This window comes from Lonchura striata, chromosome 5 (genome assembly GCF_046129695.1).
Source record: "Lonchura striata isolate bLonStr1 chromosome 5, bLonStr1.mat, whole genome shotgun sequence".
Taxonomy (NCBI): domain Eukaryota; kingdom Metazoa; phylum Chordata; class Aves; order Passeriformes; family Estrildidae; genus Lonchura; species Lonchura striata.
In genome coordinates, this window is record NC_134607.1 from 19332172 (window position 1) to 19347601 (window position 15430).

Consider the following 15430-nt stretch of genomic DNA (forward strand, 5'->3'; position numbering starts at 1 on the left):
ATATTTGAATGAAGTTTAAAAGATGGGTAAAAATGATCGATGCTCTTTAAACAAAACATGAGCAGCAGGAAATGTTCGATAGTAAGATTTATTTGCATAAAAGGCTACTTGAAGTGTTTTGTCTGAAGTCAACTGCTAATTTATTGATTACTAAACAACAACAGTAAGTGCTTAAAGCAGTACAGGATTGTTTTCAGCCTGTTAAATTACCAAGAAATTTACTGACTGATTTGGCTCTAGAAGTTATGTGTACAAAAGAATATTTGAAGCTGGGAAGTACCAACAATGATAACAATATCCAGATGAAGATTTGCAGGAAAGGCAATGATATAAAGCATTATTTGGAAAGTAAAGGTTTGAAGAATGTGAAATAAAGAAAACTCTCCCCCTTGCACAGTATGAATGCCAATTCTGGTGGGGATTCTGCAGGTAGGTAGTTTTAATACAAACTATATGAATTCAAAAACAGGTGAGACTGATTGTCTGTAATTTTATTTAGAATAAAAATTGTAGATGTGACAGAAACTTAAATAATTAAGGAAAAACATATCTGAAATTCTAAGCCTAGACAAAAACTGAAAAAAAAAAATGGCAGCTTCTCTGTGGTCTGTTAGTGGTGGAAACAACTGGCTTTCCCTGCTCTATCTGCTTTTGAACCCAAAATATCTTCAAGTGATTATAGTTTTGTTGCGTTCTGTGAGATGCTGAGGGCATGCTTAAAGGTGTAGCACTGGCCTCTCCAAAAATCCTGGCATTATGGCTTTGCCTCGTCCTCTGCAAATTTTAAGCTAATTGAAGTATGTGCGGAATAAATGGGAGATCTGATTTCAGTCCATGTTTAGCTTGATGGCATTCAAACCCTTATCTCTCAGAATGCCCAAATCAGTAGGCATTACCAGCTTTTTTTGTTGCAAGGGCTGGAAGGACATTTGCCACTTTTCCTATTTCATCAAGTCACCATGTAGCAAGAATATAAGGTATATGGAACAGAAGGAAAAGGCAAACAAAAAGTGTGAAAACATTACTTAATGGAGAGAGCACATGCTGAGAAGTAAGTCCTGGAGAGCTTGGAGTCTGAAACAAAGACAGTGCATTTTAATTGAAATGGTTGTTTGATTAAAGATTAAGTCCAAGCACTCCCCAAGCAAACAAAACCAGCCCAGTGGTAATCTGAAAATCCCGCTTTAATCTTTGTTTTATCTCAGTTTGACTAACACTTCTCTTCCTGCTCTGTTCAATTTCTTCTCCGTGTTTTGGTTGTCAAAATACAGAGATGACAAATGACTTCTTTGCAGAAAGCCGGCAGAAAATCTGTGTACAGCTGATGCATCGAGCAACATGTGGGGAATCTTAATAGCTCTGTCACCCTCTCAGTTGGGAAAACATTTCTCAGAGGTAACTCTTTTTCACAGAGATGAAACACTGGCTTAAAACCACCACTAATCCCCTTCATATTTTTACTGGTTATATCTCTTGTACACGCTTTTTAGATAAAAGTTGTAAGAGTCAAAATTTAGGCAATAATGTTAGAATAAAGGGTATTTTAAACCAAGTAAATCTGTATGAAAATATAGGACAAAAACACAGGTAGCTTAATGAAGTTGTCCGTGTATATATAAAAAAAAAATCAGTGTAGTTCTCTGTATTCAGTATTAACTTTGAACTAATAAAATAAGAATGTCTTCCATGACGTTAACAGCTATTGTTGATAGTCCGAGTTTTCACTAAGCTTCCACAAGTCCTGCTGGCCTTCATGTTGCAATGGTTTTCTAAACAGATTTTTTTTCTTTAGTTGTGACGCAAAACTTGTTTCAAGTTAGGGCAATAAATAAGAGGATTTCTAAGTAAGTCAATATCTAGGTTTGGTTAATGTGCAGCAAATCTTAGATTAAAATTGCTATAAATTAAATTTTCTGTGTCTGAGGAAGCACACAACTGAAGAAAGAGGCCAAACACAGAAGCTTTTTTTTCTTCTGAACTGTTAGTAATTTCTTGTACATTTCTTCAATCTGTGGTCTTATTTTGCTTGTGTTAGCATAGATTACCATCCAGTTGTATTTATTAACAAGCTGTTCATGTAAGATTAAAAACCTGTAGTAATGCAATACACATGATTAATAATTTTAAAAAACCTGTGATTAAGATTGTGATTAACTATGATTAAAATAAGGGATTTTTACACTTTTCCTTGGCTGCATTACCAAACCCTCAATTTGTGATCTCTGTTGACTGAATCTTGTCATAAGAATGAAAATTGTTGAATATTGCTGAGTAATTATTTTTAAACCAAAATCTCCCTAAATTGCTCAAGTATTAGGATAAAACAGCGTGGGTTTAAACATTTATTGCCTGTAAATGTTTAAATACAGAGAATTTTGTATGAAGGGTATTAATTCAGGGTTTATGGACTTAGAGATTGTGCATTTAGAATCCAGAATATCTACTATGGCAGCAAGATAGAAACACAAGGAGTCAGAGTAAAGATAAAATGGGGTAACCAATCCAGGAAACTGTTTTGCTTTTTAGCCTAAATTAATATCTAGGGAAACATGCTAGAACAAGACAACATGCAGTGAAACTCCTACCCTCCACAGAGTCACAATTTTGGGACTTGGGCCAGATGCATTTTTTTGTTCGTTTTTGCCATGGTAAGGCTCTCCTCAGGCCTTCCAGCATTGGAGTTAACTAAAGTAGATGGAATTATGAAGCACTTCAGCCAAATGGAGATACACAAGTGTTTGGGATGACATGGGATACATAGGAGGATGGTAAGGGAGCTGCACTGTGGTGTTGTGAGGCTGCTCTCAATCATATTAGGAAGATTAAGGGAAGTGTGTGAGTTTAGTGGCTGAAAAAGGCAAATGCTGCACCCATCTGAGAGGGCCATGAGCTGTGGACATGCACATTGAAGGACGACTTGAGTACTGGGAATGGTCTGCATAGATTTACCACCACCATGCCTAACCAGTCTGATTGCATTAATATCACCTATAAACTGTGCTCTTACTGTCCACCCCTTCTCCTGCTCGTTTAGGGAAAGGTTGAACTCTGAGGGTGCTGGAACAGATTGCATCAAGGTTTCACATACGGTGCCACTCCACTATAAACTGGGCATTCCTGCTCATGTCTCTCTTCTGCTTTTTAATCAGCAGTGTGCAGGCATGAAGAACTTGCCTCTCTTTCCATGACAGTTTAGTGTTTAAAGAACTTTGGACAAAGGACCTTATTTTTCAAACATTTAGGAAATACCAGATCACCCTGTTTTTCTGTGATTGTGTCCTTTTTTTAAAAAGGGATTACCAATAGATTTCTGAAGCTTACCTCACAACAACCATCTTCCTTTTCCTACAAGATACCATATTTTTCATATAGTATTTATTCACTTCCCCATCTCTTTTATTATTGAGAACAGAAGTGATAGAGACCCAAGCCAGATACTGGCTACAACACTTAGTTCTGTTGTAGCGAGGAGTTTTTGAGAGGCCTCCGTAAAGAGTTGAGTCATGTTCCTCTGTGAGGGAACATGGTCTGTTCCTGGCCATTCACTTCTGTCAATTTTATCTATAGGTTCCATAATTTCCTCTGCTGACACTTCCTTTCATCGAGGCTCTTGAGCCACTTTCCATGCCAGTTCTATTTTAGGATGAATGGAGCCTGATCACCCTGCTAAGGTATGTCCTGATTTTGATGTATTCTGAGAAAATTGAAATGTATATGCCAGGGAAGAGAGAGGAAGAATGCAAATTGCTGCAAAATCTGCATGGATGATGAATTTTCAACACATTTTTTATTAACCATAATCCTTTATTAGACCTCACAGAGGTGTAAACTATACATACAAATACATTAGAAAGATACCCTCTTAACAGAAATGCTTCACATTTTGGACCTGATACCAAGAGGGTTGCAAACATTTCAGTACATTCTACAAACCAAAGGGTGCATTAGCCTTTATGTATACAGTGACAAAGCCCTTTACTGAAATCAAAGTAGATAAAAGTGAAAATCAGTCAACTACCTCTTCCAACCTTTATCTACCATAAATGCATATAAAAGCCTTTAAAAGCATGAATACACTATTATTTATGGAGCATAGTTTACTGTTCTAGACAGCTCATAGAGAGAGGGGAAGAGAATGGTCAAGGTGGCATTACATGAACTGCAAACTAGCAAAACTTCTTGATTTTTTTTTTTAATATTTGTACAGATCAAGAGCTCCATTTTTTGATTTATTGGTTGTTACTAAAAAAGCTTATAAGTGCTAGATGGGGGCAATAGCACAACAAAGACATTGTTGAGGTATTTGGGGGATTCTGCAACACAATGATGTTACATACACAGTATGAAATATTATTTGTCATCAAGTAGTGACATTGTATTATGAGTAAGCACGAGAAATAAAAAAGAATAAATCCAGTTAGAACTTTAATAGATATTTAAATGGTTTCTACTAAATGAACACTTAACACTTGTCACTGTTTGGTTATAATGACTTGAAATGTTAATAGTAGGATTATTCAGTAGTGAAATCAGAAACTCATGTATCCACATTCATGCTTTGCATCATGGAAACCCCAGTTTTAGACAGGATACCAACTGAGGTCCAACACTGAAGACAGAGAAGAGTTATTCCTTATGGAAAGGCTGTCCTGAAAAGTAAGTGCTACTAATCTCTTTGTTTAGCATTCTGGGTGGCTTTGCAGTAATTTGGGAGAAAAGAAAGCTTATACATAATTTGTTTATCAGCAGCAGGTGGTGCTGCTTCTTCTACTTTGATTTTGTTTCCTGACATCCTTAGTCTTGATAAACATGTTTAATATTCAAACGTAAGACTCCAAGGATTAAGAAACTGTGAAACAACCATCACATTCTGACAAAAGCAATGAGAGGTGTCAGACTACAGGTGAAGCTGTTCAGAATATAATGAAGTACCAGTGTGCTTTCAGTGGAGCATTATATGACTCAGGTCTGATGAGATTTAGTTTAATCAGGCAACTATTATCATTATATACTTTTGAGAATTATTTTTTTCACCTTGCTCAGGATTTCTATAGAATTCTGTTGGACTAATTCCTTAGAAATGGTAATAAATGAAAAGATATTATTTATACACTGTGTCATGCACTGTCATTTTCTTGTGGTGTATTATATTCAAACTTTTCTCTACATGGAAATAATGAAAAAAACCATAATTCTTATGCAGTATTTTTATCAATTGTATTTGAAATTCTAGTGTAAAAAGATAGGATAGAATTCATCTCTGTGCACAAAATAGACATTTTACTTCTTAATTGATAATGTTTTAGTCTGTTGGTTTTGGATCCTTTGTCTTTGATCATTGTTAAAGTGAGGTTTTTTCCACAACATAAGTCAGGTTAATGCCACCAGGAAGAGTGGAACATTCATTTGATTTTTAAATTTATGAAGTTAAATATTTCACTACAAAGTATGAGTTTCATTTAATTAGTTGTTCATATAGTTATTTGAATAAGCATTTTTCTTTAACATGAGTACATGAAGCATGATCCAATTTGTCAAGATAGTCTTTTTTGTTCTGCAGGTATTTTGTTGCTGCTTAGAGGAATGAAATTATACTAATGAACGGAAAATACAATAAAATGCAATGCCTTTGATTTAGTTTAAAAATGGTGGGAAAAATTATCTCTCAACTGTATTTGTTTTGTTTCTTAAGAACTTGTATAAAGTGTGAATATGTAGATATTTTAGGTGGGTGTATACTTGTAGGAAAGAATGGTTAGCAGCAGGAGTGTCACATTGGTGCTTTTTATGACTTTTGTGAGCTGAAATGGCAAAATAAAAAGTTACTGAAGAACACAGAGAAACCAAAAATTATTATAAATAATTTGACATAAGGAATTTGCTAAGCCTTTTCCATTTCTGATGCAGTTAAGGGTGCTGTAGAGCAGGATAAATTATTCTTACAAAAACCATAAATGACAAATTAATGGTTGAGGTGATGACAGAAATTACCTATTCTTACTTTGAAGTGATGCTTATACTTAAAAACAAAATCACACTTAATAGAATTTTTATGGAGAAAAATGAAACAGAAGATAAAATTTTAATGAAGGTTTTGATAATATGGCCCTCAGAGTTAGTATTTTATATCTGCATCTAAACAAATAAATATATTTGCCTGATGACAATGAAGAGGTGTCTTATGTTTTAAATATCTGATAATTTCTCTAGGGTATGAAAAACAAAGACAGAACCTAACTTGTGACATTCATATTACACAATGTCCTTCTAAAATTAGATTCCAGTTGGATTACTGAATATAATCCACAAGATCTGAAGAGAAAAAAGCAAGCATTTCAAATTTTACTTGAAGGATAAAGAAAAGCATAATATACACATGCACACACACATGCACATAGACATGCACACACTGTAGCATTGTCTATATACATATATATGTACATGTGTCTATATATGTGTATATATACACAACTACAGCCTTTATGCAGCTAGTGAAAGATTTCCTAATATAACCATCAGGACGGTCCTTCCTATTTTGGCCTCTGACAGAATGGCATCTCTATACTGCATGACATATAATCAAATTTCAGACATTCCCATAACACCCTTCATGTAAAAAAAATGAAAAAAAGGTGAAAGAAGATTTCTATATGTCAGATACTATGTGCTTGGGCATTTATAGTCCAGTTGAATATTCCAAAGCTGTCAGAAGCAAAAGGTTTAGTGTAGGAGTAGAACAATAGAAAGGATAACAACTTCTGTGTTGAAATCTTTCTTTCCTTCTTTCAAGATAAATTTAATCTAGTTGCTTTACTGAATGCCACTTCCACACATGAATTGGATAATTAGTAATCTCATTAAGAAAAATTCTTTATTTTATGCAGATTGTACCCAAGAGAAAAAAAACCACTTGAAAGCCTCATCTCCTCCTCCTTACCCCTTGCCCCCAGAATCAAAATGAAGTGAATCAAAGCAAAACAACCCTCTCAGACAAACAGACAAACAATAAAATTATGCTGCAATAGTATTTTAACTAGTTTGCTGGGTGGAGCAGGAGGGTGAAAACGTTGGTTTTGATTAGATGTTGAGTGTTTGGAAGACTAATTTCCACTGACCAATATCCTAAAAAAGAGGGACCAGTATAAGTAGACCCGACCCCCCCCCCCCAAATAAATTATTACTATTCATTTTAAGACTAAAAAATAAAACATTTTAAATATATTGATTATACCTTCATCAGAACAACATAAGTATTCTATTTGGCCTATAGGTGCCAAGAATCTCTTTTTGGGCTTAACTTAGCATAATTTCAAAACAAAAAAATTGAAATGTGAAATTTTGCACATAAGGATGCTCATAGTGACCACATAAAGTAATAAAAGAAAAATAATTCACAGACTTTTAGCCATATATTTCAACTTTTTCTCACAATTTGGAACTGGTGAGAATTAAAAACCAACAATTTCCTGTTAGGAATAATTTTTTTTTCATTCCTTATTAAATTCAGATATGCTTCCATCTTTTGTGGGTTTTAAGAACATTACATTTTGGATTATATGCCATAAGTAAGAAAGTAATCAGGTAAAACTAAAAATGTGTGCATAGTGAAAATCTTGATCGTATCATGCTTCTGACCAAGCCAAACCCTACACTGATTTCAGACTAGAGTGTGGCATAAAAATCTCTGGTGTGTTATAGGACTTACTTGCATGATCTGAAAGACTTTCAGTTACATCAAGGCTTTCAGTTCCCTGACTTCTAACACTTTTCTTCATTTGAATTTCTGACTTGGAATAAGGATTCAGAATTTCATTTAAAATCTATGAATTTTTGTGGCATTTTGACTCTTATTCCTGCCTCACCTGCATCAATATAAGATTACTTTGCTGTTTTTTGAGTGACAAAAAGTTGAAAAGTTATGGCTAGTTTTATTTCTATTTTAATAACCATACCTATGTAATTGCCATTTTCATACATTAAAAAAATATTTATGCTTTCTTTTATATTTTAGTCAAGTACTTTCTTAAACAAAACGATAGCACCACTTTGGCATTGTTGGCCAAATCAGTAACAGGTAAAGCAAATATGCAAATACACTTTCCTGAACTTGTCATATCATGCACTTTCTTGTTGAATGGAGGGCTAAGAAGATGCAATGCTTGGCCTGAAGTCTTCATCAATCAGCTTTAACCATTGGTACTGGGAGAACAAGGGCAACTGAGCATGGCTCCTAGCTGTGTGTGGAATTCACTTCTGTAAAGAAAGCTTACCACTAATTCACCCTTCAGTCTTACCAAAAGGACCAGTATGGTAAGCTGCCCTGAGGAAAAAGGGAGCTATTTTCATCTATCTACCAGGACTGGATGCAATATCCCTGGCTTTTATTTCCTTGTCTCTCTTGGCTGAATGGTACAAATAAGCTCATATAAGTCTCTCATGGAAATGGAAGTGTGGGTTTGTAACTACATTTTGAGCAGAATAAAGAATTTATTGATTTTTCCATTTAAACTCTTAATGACTAATTATGTTTTCTATGGAGATGAGAGTTAAATTTTGCTACCTTGATGAAAGAGAGATACTAACTGAAGTGAGTTTAGATCTGCAGTGCTTTTTGGACTGACTGAAAATAATGGGGCTTATATCACTTTTTTAGTTATGCATTTCAGTGGTATTCAGTGTAATAGTTAGAATTTTAGGTCCATTCTAGAAAGCAAAGATCTGTGATCTGTCATGTGACTTACACAACAGGGAAGGATAGGAAATGGGCTTTTCTTTACCACATCAGTGATTTATGAGAATCAATAGCATCTGGTGGGAGCCCTGTTCTTAAATATCTGGAATGCGTTTAAAAATTCATCTAGCTGAACCTTTCAGTTTCTCAAATTAGAAGCTTTTCAAGACAGACTGCTTTCTACTTTTGGGAGGAAGATCCTTTGGGTCATGCTTCAACTTCTTTAAGTAGAGGATTTATTGCAATTATTAAACTAATGCAGCCCTTTATCTTTCATACTAACTGGTTTACCATGTGCTCCCTGCCATATAACTGCAGATTTCTTATACAATGTGCATTCCCCACCCATGCATTTCTCACCTCTGTGGAGGTGGAGCTACTTCCCATTTTGTGATATCATTTATTCTCTAGTAAAGCAAAGTGTTGCCTTGAAATTTGCAGCTATTCAGTATTTATTTTAATTACTTTCAATAATTGTTCTAATTTGTTTAGACAGTTGTCAAATTATGATAAATATTGCAGTCTCTGAGTGACTTTTTCTAATTATGGTTTTTCAACAGGAGAAATATCGTGTCATGAATGTGAGTGTGTGAATCCCAAGATAAGACCAAAAATTTGAATTAATTTATAGGAATTAATGCAAAATGATGTACAGTTATTCAGTTAAAAGCAGATCAGTAAAAAATTATCTACAAAGAAACTTGCTGCCACAGATATCTCAAATTGCTTTTTACACTCACACCTTTCTTCCTTCTTCCCCTTAGAACTTCAGAAGAGACAGGGGACAGAAAGGTTCATGAAGCATGAAATGGAAATATGTATTATATCTGTGACATCAAAATAATGGCTTGTTCTTAGATTGCGTTGCAGAATTCTTACAGCCAGTTAAGTCCTTCCCTCTCCATCCCCCCTGCCAAAAGAAGGCTGTAGGAGCTGTGACAGGTATCAGAATTGCTAACTCTGTTTATTGAATTGGTGGCAAATAATTTAGGTTAGTTTCCCCAGCTGTTTCTTTTTACTTTCTTCCTTTTTCAACATAACTATCTCAGTCAGTGAGAGCTGTGACATATTCTTTTTATTAATTTACTGTTCTACTTTTACATTGCTATGGCAGCTTATTGTGCATATAGACATCCATCTCACAGAAAGCAGAGGGTTTAAAGAGTTGTATAGGAATACATTGCACTTGTTAAAAATACAAACCACAAACTTTCTATGGGAATAGAAAGGAACTACAATAATTTGTTAGACTTTTATGACCTTTCCTGCTTGTTTCACAAGGGACTACTGAGAAGCTGTACATATGCAGTCTGGAGAGAGCTTTCTCTTGTGTTCAAGTCAATAGTTATCCACTCCCTCTTTTGCTTTTAGAATCCTTCCTTCTCTAGAAGGGATACTACAGTAGAAAGTAAGGCAGATTTGAGCAGCCTTCAAAAGGAGATACTTCCTTTATAGATATAATCTGCCACCTCCCTAACTGCTCCCTTCATACACTATTTTCCAGGCCTCTTTTGGAGCTGACCAAGACAGAGCTTCAGCCCTTGCCTGAGCCTACTAATTGCAATATGATGAGAGAAAAAGTTGAATGGGATCACACTGGAATTCTTGGACAGGGTGGAACAGTGCCTTTCTCTTCCCTCCCTCTTCCTCTGCCTTCCCTTCTCTCACAGACAGGTTTAATGTCCTTGGGACACTGTTGGCTGCTTATCCCCCTTCACTGCTTGGCCAGCTTACACTGGGCTGATTTACAAAAATGCAGCAGAGGACACGGTATTATTCAAGGTAGAACCACTGCAGGGTCCATCAAAGTTACATGGCAGGGATTATCCAGGTAGCTCTGATTCCCACAAGAGCACATGAATGGAAGATGTAAGTGGGGGTTGAAGGCGGGGGTCTACGGTTAATCTCTCCTTGAGGACTCATGCTACACTAGTAATTTGGTGATCAGACTATGTTTTCTGATTTACAGAGAGATGCAGCCCAGCTCACAGTCAGGTAAGCCACATCTGATTGTGGGAAGAATTAAAATGGAGGGGACCTTGAGTACCCCTTTATGATAGAACAGAATGCTGATATTTCAGGAACATTCAGGCCCTGGCGGACTACTCTATGAAGTCACTTGTTTTTCAAATTGTCTTCTTCTGGGCCTACACTGGTTTGCGTTCCACGTAGTTATATGTCAAAACACTACCCTTCAAGTATCTAAAGGAAACAAGTATTTTCTTTTGAAGATGGTAAAGTTATCTTTATCTTGAAATCTGAAGCCATTTTAGTTGATTTAAGCTGAATACTTTTGTAACTAATTTGTTATTTAATCTTTGGCTTGGTCTTTCCATATTTGCTTTTACCTATTACTGTTTTGGCCAGACCCTTTCATGTAACAAACTATAAAATAGCACCGTTGTACTATAAAACAGAGATTTTTTTACATACTGTTTGATATATGTGTATTGTTGATATGCTAAATTTTACATACTGCATTATATGGAGGAAGAAAGAAGTTACCTATATTGTTACAAAATAATTACCTGGAAGAATCATTACTGGTTTGAGAGCCTATGTATGCTTTAACTGCTTTTAAAAATCTTTTGTCTCACAAATTGCAAAAAAAATTTGCATGTTTGCAAGAGAAGGAAGAATAAAACTGTCTTAAAACAAATGCATCTATAACCCATATTTTGTCGAAATGCCACAGATGGAATTAATGGATGTTTGAAACTTTATATGTTACCTTACTGCTGCTGTTACTGGGAATCAGTAAAACTGTCAAACTGTGCAAATATGAAGGGGTAGACAAACAATGTTTTCAGACACTGTAAAACAAACAGCCTGTTGCTTGTAAAGAAGTGCAAATAAAAAAAACACCACTTAGACAAGGCTGATGAATGACTCCAGCAGCCAGTGTTCATAGGTTAATTTAGTGCAATTGGATCCATCAAAGGCCCATAAATTTGTAGGCTTTTGAGGGGCACAGGACTTTAAGAGTTTTCGTGCAGGACATTTAAAACAGGTTAACAAACAGCAATATATCAACCACAGAATTTTTTAGCTCTGGTCTGGTTAAAATGTTCTGTTCTCTAAAGACTTAATATTGGAATGTTTAGTTGCATTGTTCACTGGGAGAATGCCCATTGGTTGAAATTGCATCAAGCTTTTTAAAACAAAGGTTTTTTTTAAGTCTTCCAATGTTTAACAAATAATTTATTTACAGCAAAGTATCCTGCAGATGGCACATTCATTCTTCATTCTTGTGGATGGCATGTTCTTACATTCTGTAGTTTCTGTTTCCTGTGTTCCCTCTACTTGTGTTCTTCAAATGCACTTCCTGAAAGTTTAGAAAGAAAAATTTGTTACAGGTGGGTTTAAATATATTGTATGATCACAAAACTTATAATAGTGGGAAAACAGTTTTCCAGAGGGCTGGAACTGCTGGCTAATTGTGTTTTAATCAACAATTCAGTTATCTACAGAGAACTTAACTATGCAGAACTTCTGTACCTGAAATTCCCTGCTCTCCTAGACATAAAAACTTTGACTGTTGTCATTCTAGATCTTGGTAGAGGAGACATCTGCTGCTGGAACCTGGATGGGCTTAGGGATATGGCAGGTACCAAAGATTTCCTTTCTTTCCCAAAGATATTTGCAAAGGAGGATGTATAGTGGCCATGGAACTTTTGAGTTGTAACTGCAGGATTTATGGAATCTCCTGCGCTTTGTTACCAGGTATTTTCAAAATTGCTCTGCTAACTACATATTGCACAGAGGGCATAATAGATTTGTTGGATAAGGCCTTGAAGAAAAAAATGGTGGGTTTTCTGTAGGAGCTGCAGCCATATAATGTGTTTTCAAAACAGACAAGCTGATGTGCCAGGCAAATCAAGAGAGCTTTAGAGTGAATAACGCCCTCAGTTCCCTGTCATTCTATGCACAGGCCAGCCTTCAGAAGCAGTGGTGGGTGTGGTATACACATTTCAATTTGATTTCCTTGTTTGCCACTCTAGTAAATATTAGCCAGGCCCAAGACTGCATAGTCTGTATCAGACCAAAGCCAGAAATTTTAAGTGACTCTCCATATTTATAATACTCATCAGAAGTCAAATTCTCAGTTCAGTGAAATTACAGTTTTTTTCCCCAAGAAAAGAAAAATCTCTGTAAAAGGTGAAGCCATGTGTATGCAGCTCTACCACTGCATTAGCTGTTATTTAAGGCCTAAAATTAAGGAGCCTCTAAAATTTAAAGTAATAACATTTTCTTGCTTTTCTAATGGACAGAAATAAAATGGAAGCTAATTTGGTGCAATGGTTTTGTGGGGGTTTTTAGTGATTTCCCATAAAAATACTATTCTACATATAACCTTTAAATTTCCCTTCAGTATCTATTAACAATAAAATCAGAAATTAAGTTAAAAATAAAACAAATCAGAAACTTTCAAAGGATCACAAAACTTGAACTTATAGAGAGCTTATTAATTTTCACTGGATTTGTACTGGCTTCTGATGGATATGAGAGGACTTATTATTTTAAGTATGTAAAACAAAAATTAGGCAGTACTAGTAATTGTTAACTTTATTATACTACCACCAAGTATAAAACATTGAGCCAAACTAGGATTTATCATCACTGACAAGCCAAAGTTGTTAACAGCAAAATAGTCATAATGAAGAAATGTTTTTGTTAGGAATATGCCATTATAGACTAGATTAATCATCTAGTCAGTATTTCTGTGAACAGTTCAGAAGGATATTGGCTCGTCCTCATACAGTTTTGCTAATATTGCTGTAGAATACCATCAGTCAAATAAAGTATCAGAAATGTCAACAGAATTCTGCTTATCCTTAAATTAAAATATATTTTGCTTTTCACTGCCTGTTTCCCTTCCAGTTTTTCCAAAATGACCTTTGCTGCCTTTATTTTTTCCTAAGTTATACATTAGTTTTCACCCTGAAGAGCTCATTCTGGGTGAACCCTTAAATTTTAACTGATTTTCATTAAAATCATCATTGCAGCATTTCACAGGAGTCTGCCAACACTTAGGATCCTGCCTTATTCTACCAGTGCTTATACTGGTTACAATGAGCTAAGAAAACAGGAATTTCTTTAGTCGTATGCCCAGGTTTTTTTCTACACAGCAACAAAACAAAATACTCTCCTCAGCGCTGACCCTGGGTGCTCCTCCTTGAAGAGAGTTTACTAGCATATAGGAAAAGCTATATGCTTCATTTTATTTGCCAAAAGTTATATATTCTTAAAGATTACAAACTCTTGATCTATAGACAGTGAGAGCCTTGAAATATAACAACAGCCATTTTGCATTTCAGTGACTTTCAAAGTATAATTAAATTGAAAATTAACTGTGTGTTCTGAAATGAAAATATAAATTCTCACTGCTACTGTTGTTGTCTGACTCTAAAATGGCTTTATCATTCAAATAAAACAGGTACTAAGATGCAGGAGTATTTCACTTACAGATTTTGATAATTATGACATGTAGGTGGAAAAAGAGTTGTCATGATACAGATTATCTTTGGAATTGAAGGAAGGATGGCAGGCTGCTTTTAGAACACTTCCTTCCCCAGAATGAGCATTTTGATAAATTACTACCAATAAGTGTAATGATAGTACCATGCCTACCATGACCCACATAACACATTTTTTTCAAGTATGAGATACTGAGACCACTGCGGAGGGAAAAACCTCAGACCCCAAAGCCAGGTGGGATTGCCTGAATTAGGTTCTCAGACCTACATTTGGACTGCAATAGAAAAGTTTGGTTTGTTTCTCAAGTCTTTGAGAAAAAGGCAATTAGAAAGAAAACTGCTCTGAGCTGATATTCAGACCCAGACAAAGACAATCATAGTTTTAAGATGAGAGATGCAAAATGTGAGCAATATATAAGTCAGCTAAAGAGCAGGGAAGTAGACTTCTAGCCCTTCACCTTCAGCATGGATCTTTGGAGATAAGGCATCATTAACAGTAGGGTAACAGCTACTCAGTAATGGTTATTTGACTGAGCTGTAAAGGTACTGGGAAGCAAATCCCAATAAGGCAGACATTCAAACCTCATATTGGCATTGAAAGTTCCCTTGCTCTACTGGTAATAAATGGAAAGTATAATGTTTGTAGTAACAGGCATGATACCTCAGCTGTGAATTCTCTGGGGTCTCTGAACACTTTCTAGTTCTGTGGGCAGTGTGACACTGACATAAAAACAGGGCTGCAAAGCAAACAATGGGAGAGAATAATTCTCTGAAAAGGCCAAGTCCTTCTATCTGTTTCACCTAAAAGTTCACTCATTGGCTTGGTAATGTGTCATGGCTTCAACAAAAATTAGGATTGGTGCCATTGTGCATATTTTGGCCTATGAATTTTTCTGAGTTGATACTGAGCCAATTACAAAAGATCTGCCAGTCTTAGAAAAATTAATGAGAAATAATGCAATACTTTTTCTCTTTTCTTAATGACATTTTCTTAAACCAAAAATACTAATACCTTTCCCCCTTCTCTCTTAGTCAAACTTAGTATTTATTTAAATTTTGAAGATTAGATAAAACATGAAAAGTATTTTTGAGAAAAAACACCTTCTCTTCATATTTTCTTGGTATAAATATTTATCACGTATTTTTCACATATGAGACCTAAAGAAGAAAAAGGACTGTAAATCTGAGGAAGAGCAGAATTATATCTAGATGGGCACCTCTT

General features: G+C 35.4%; 1 protein-coding gene across 6 annotated transcripts in view; it reads right to left on the reverse strand.

Annotated features, from left to right (window-relative positions):
* Positions 1 to 3768: 3768 nt before the first annotated feature.
* IGF1 (insulin like growth factor 1) overlaps positions 3769 to 15430 on the reverse strand; it is a 55784-nt gene continuing 44122 nt past the window's right edge. For all 6 annotated transcript variants that reach the window (XM_021536352.3, XM_077783369.1, XM_077783366.1 and 3 more), the window contains one exon: positions 3769 to 12056. In XM_021536352.3, coding sequence (XP_021392027.1) covers positions 11997 to 12056 — 60 coding nt within the window. In that variant the 3' untranslated portion in view covers positions 3769 to 11996. The remainder of the gene's footprint in view (positions 12057 to 15430) is intronic.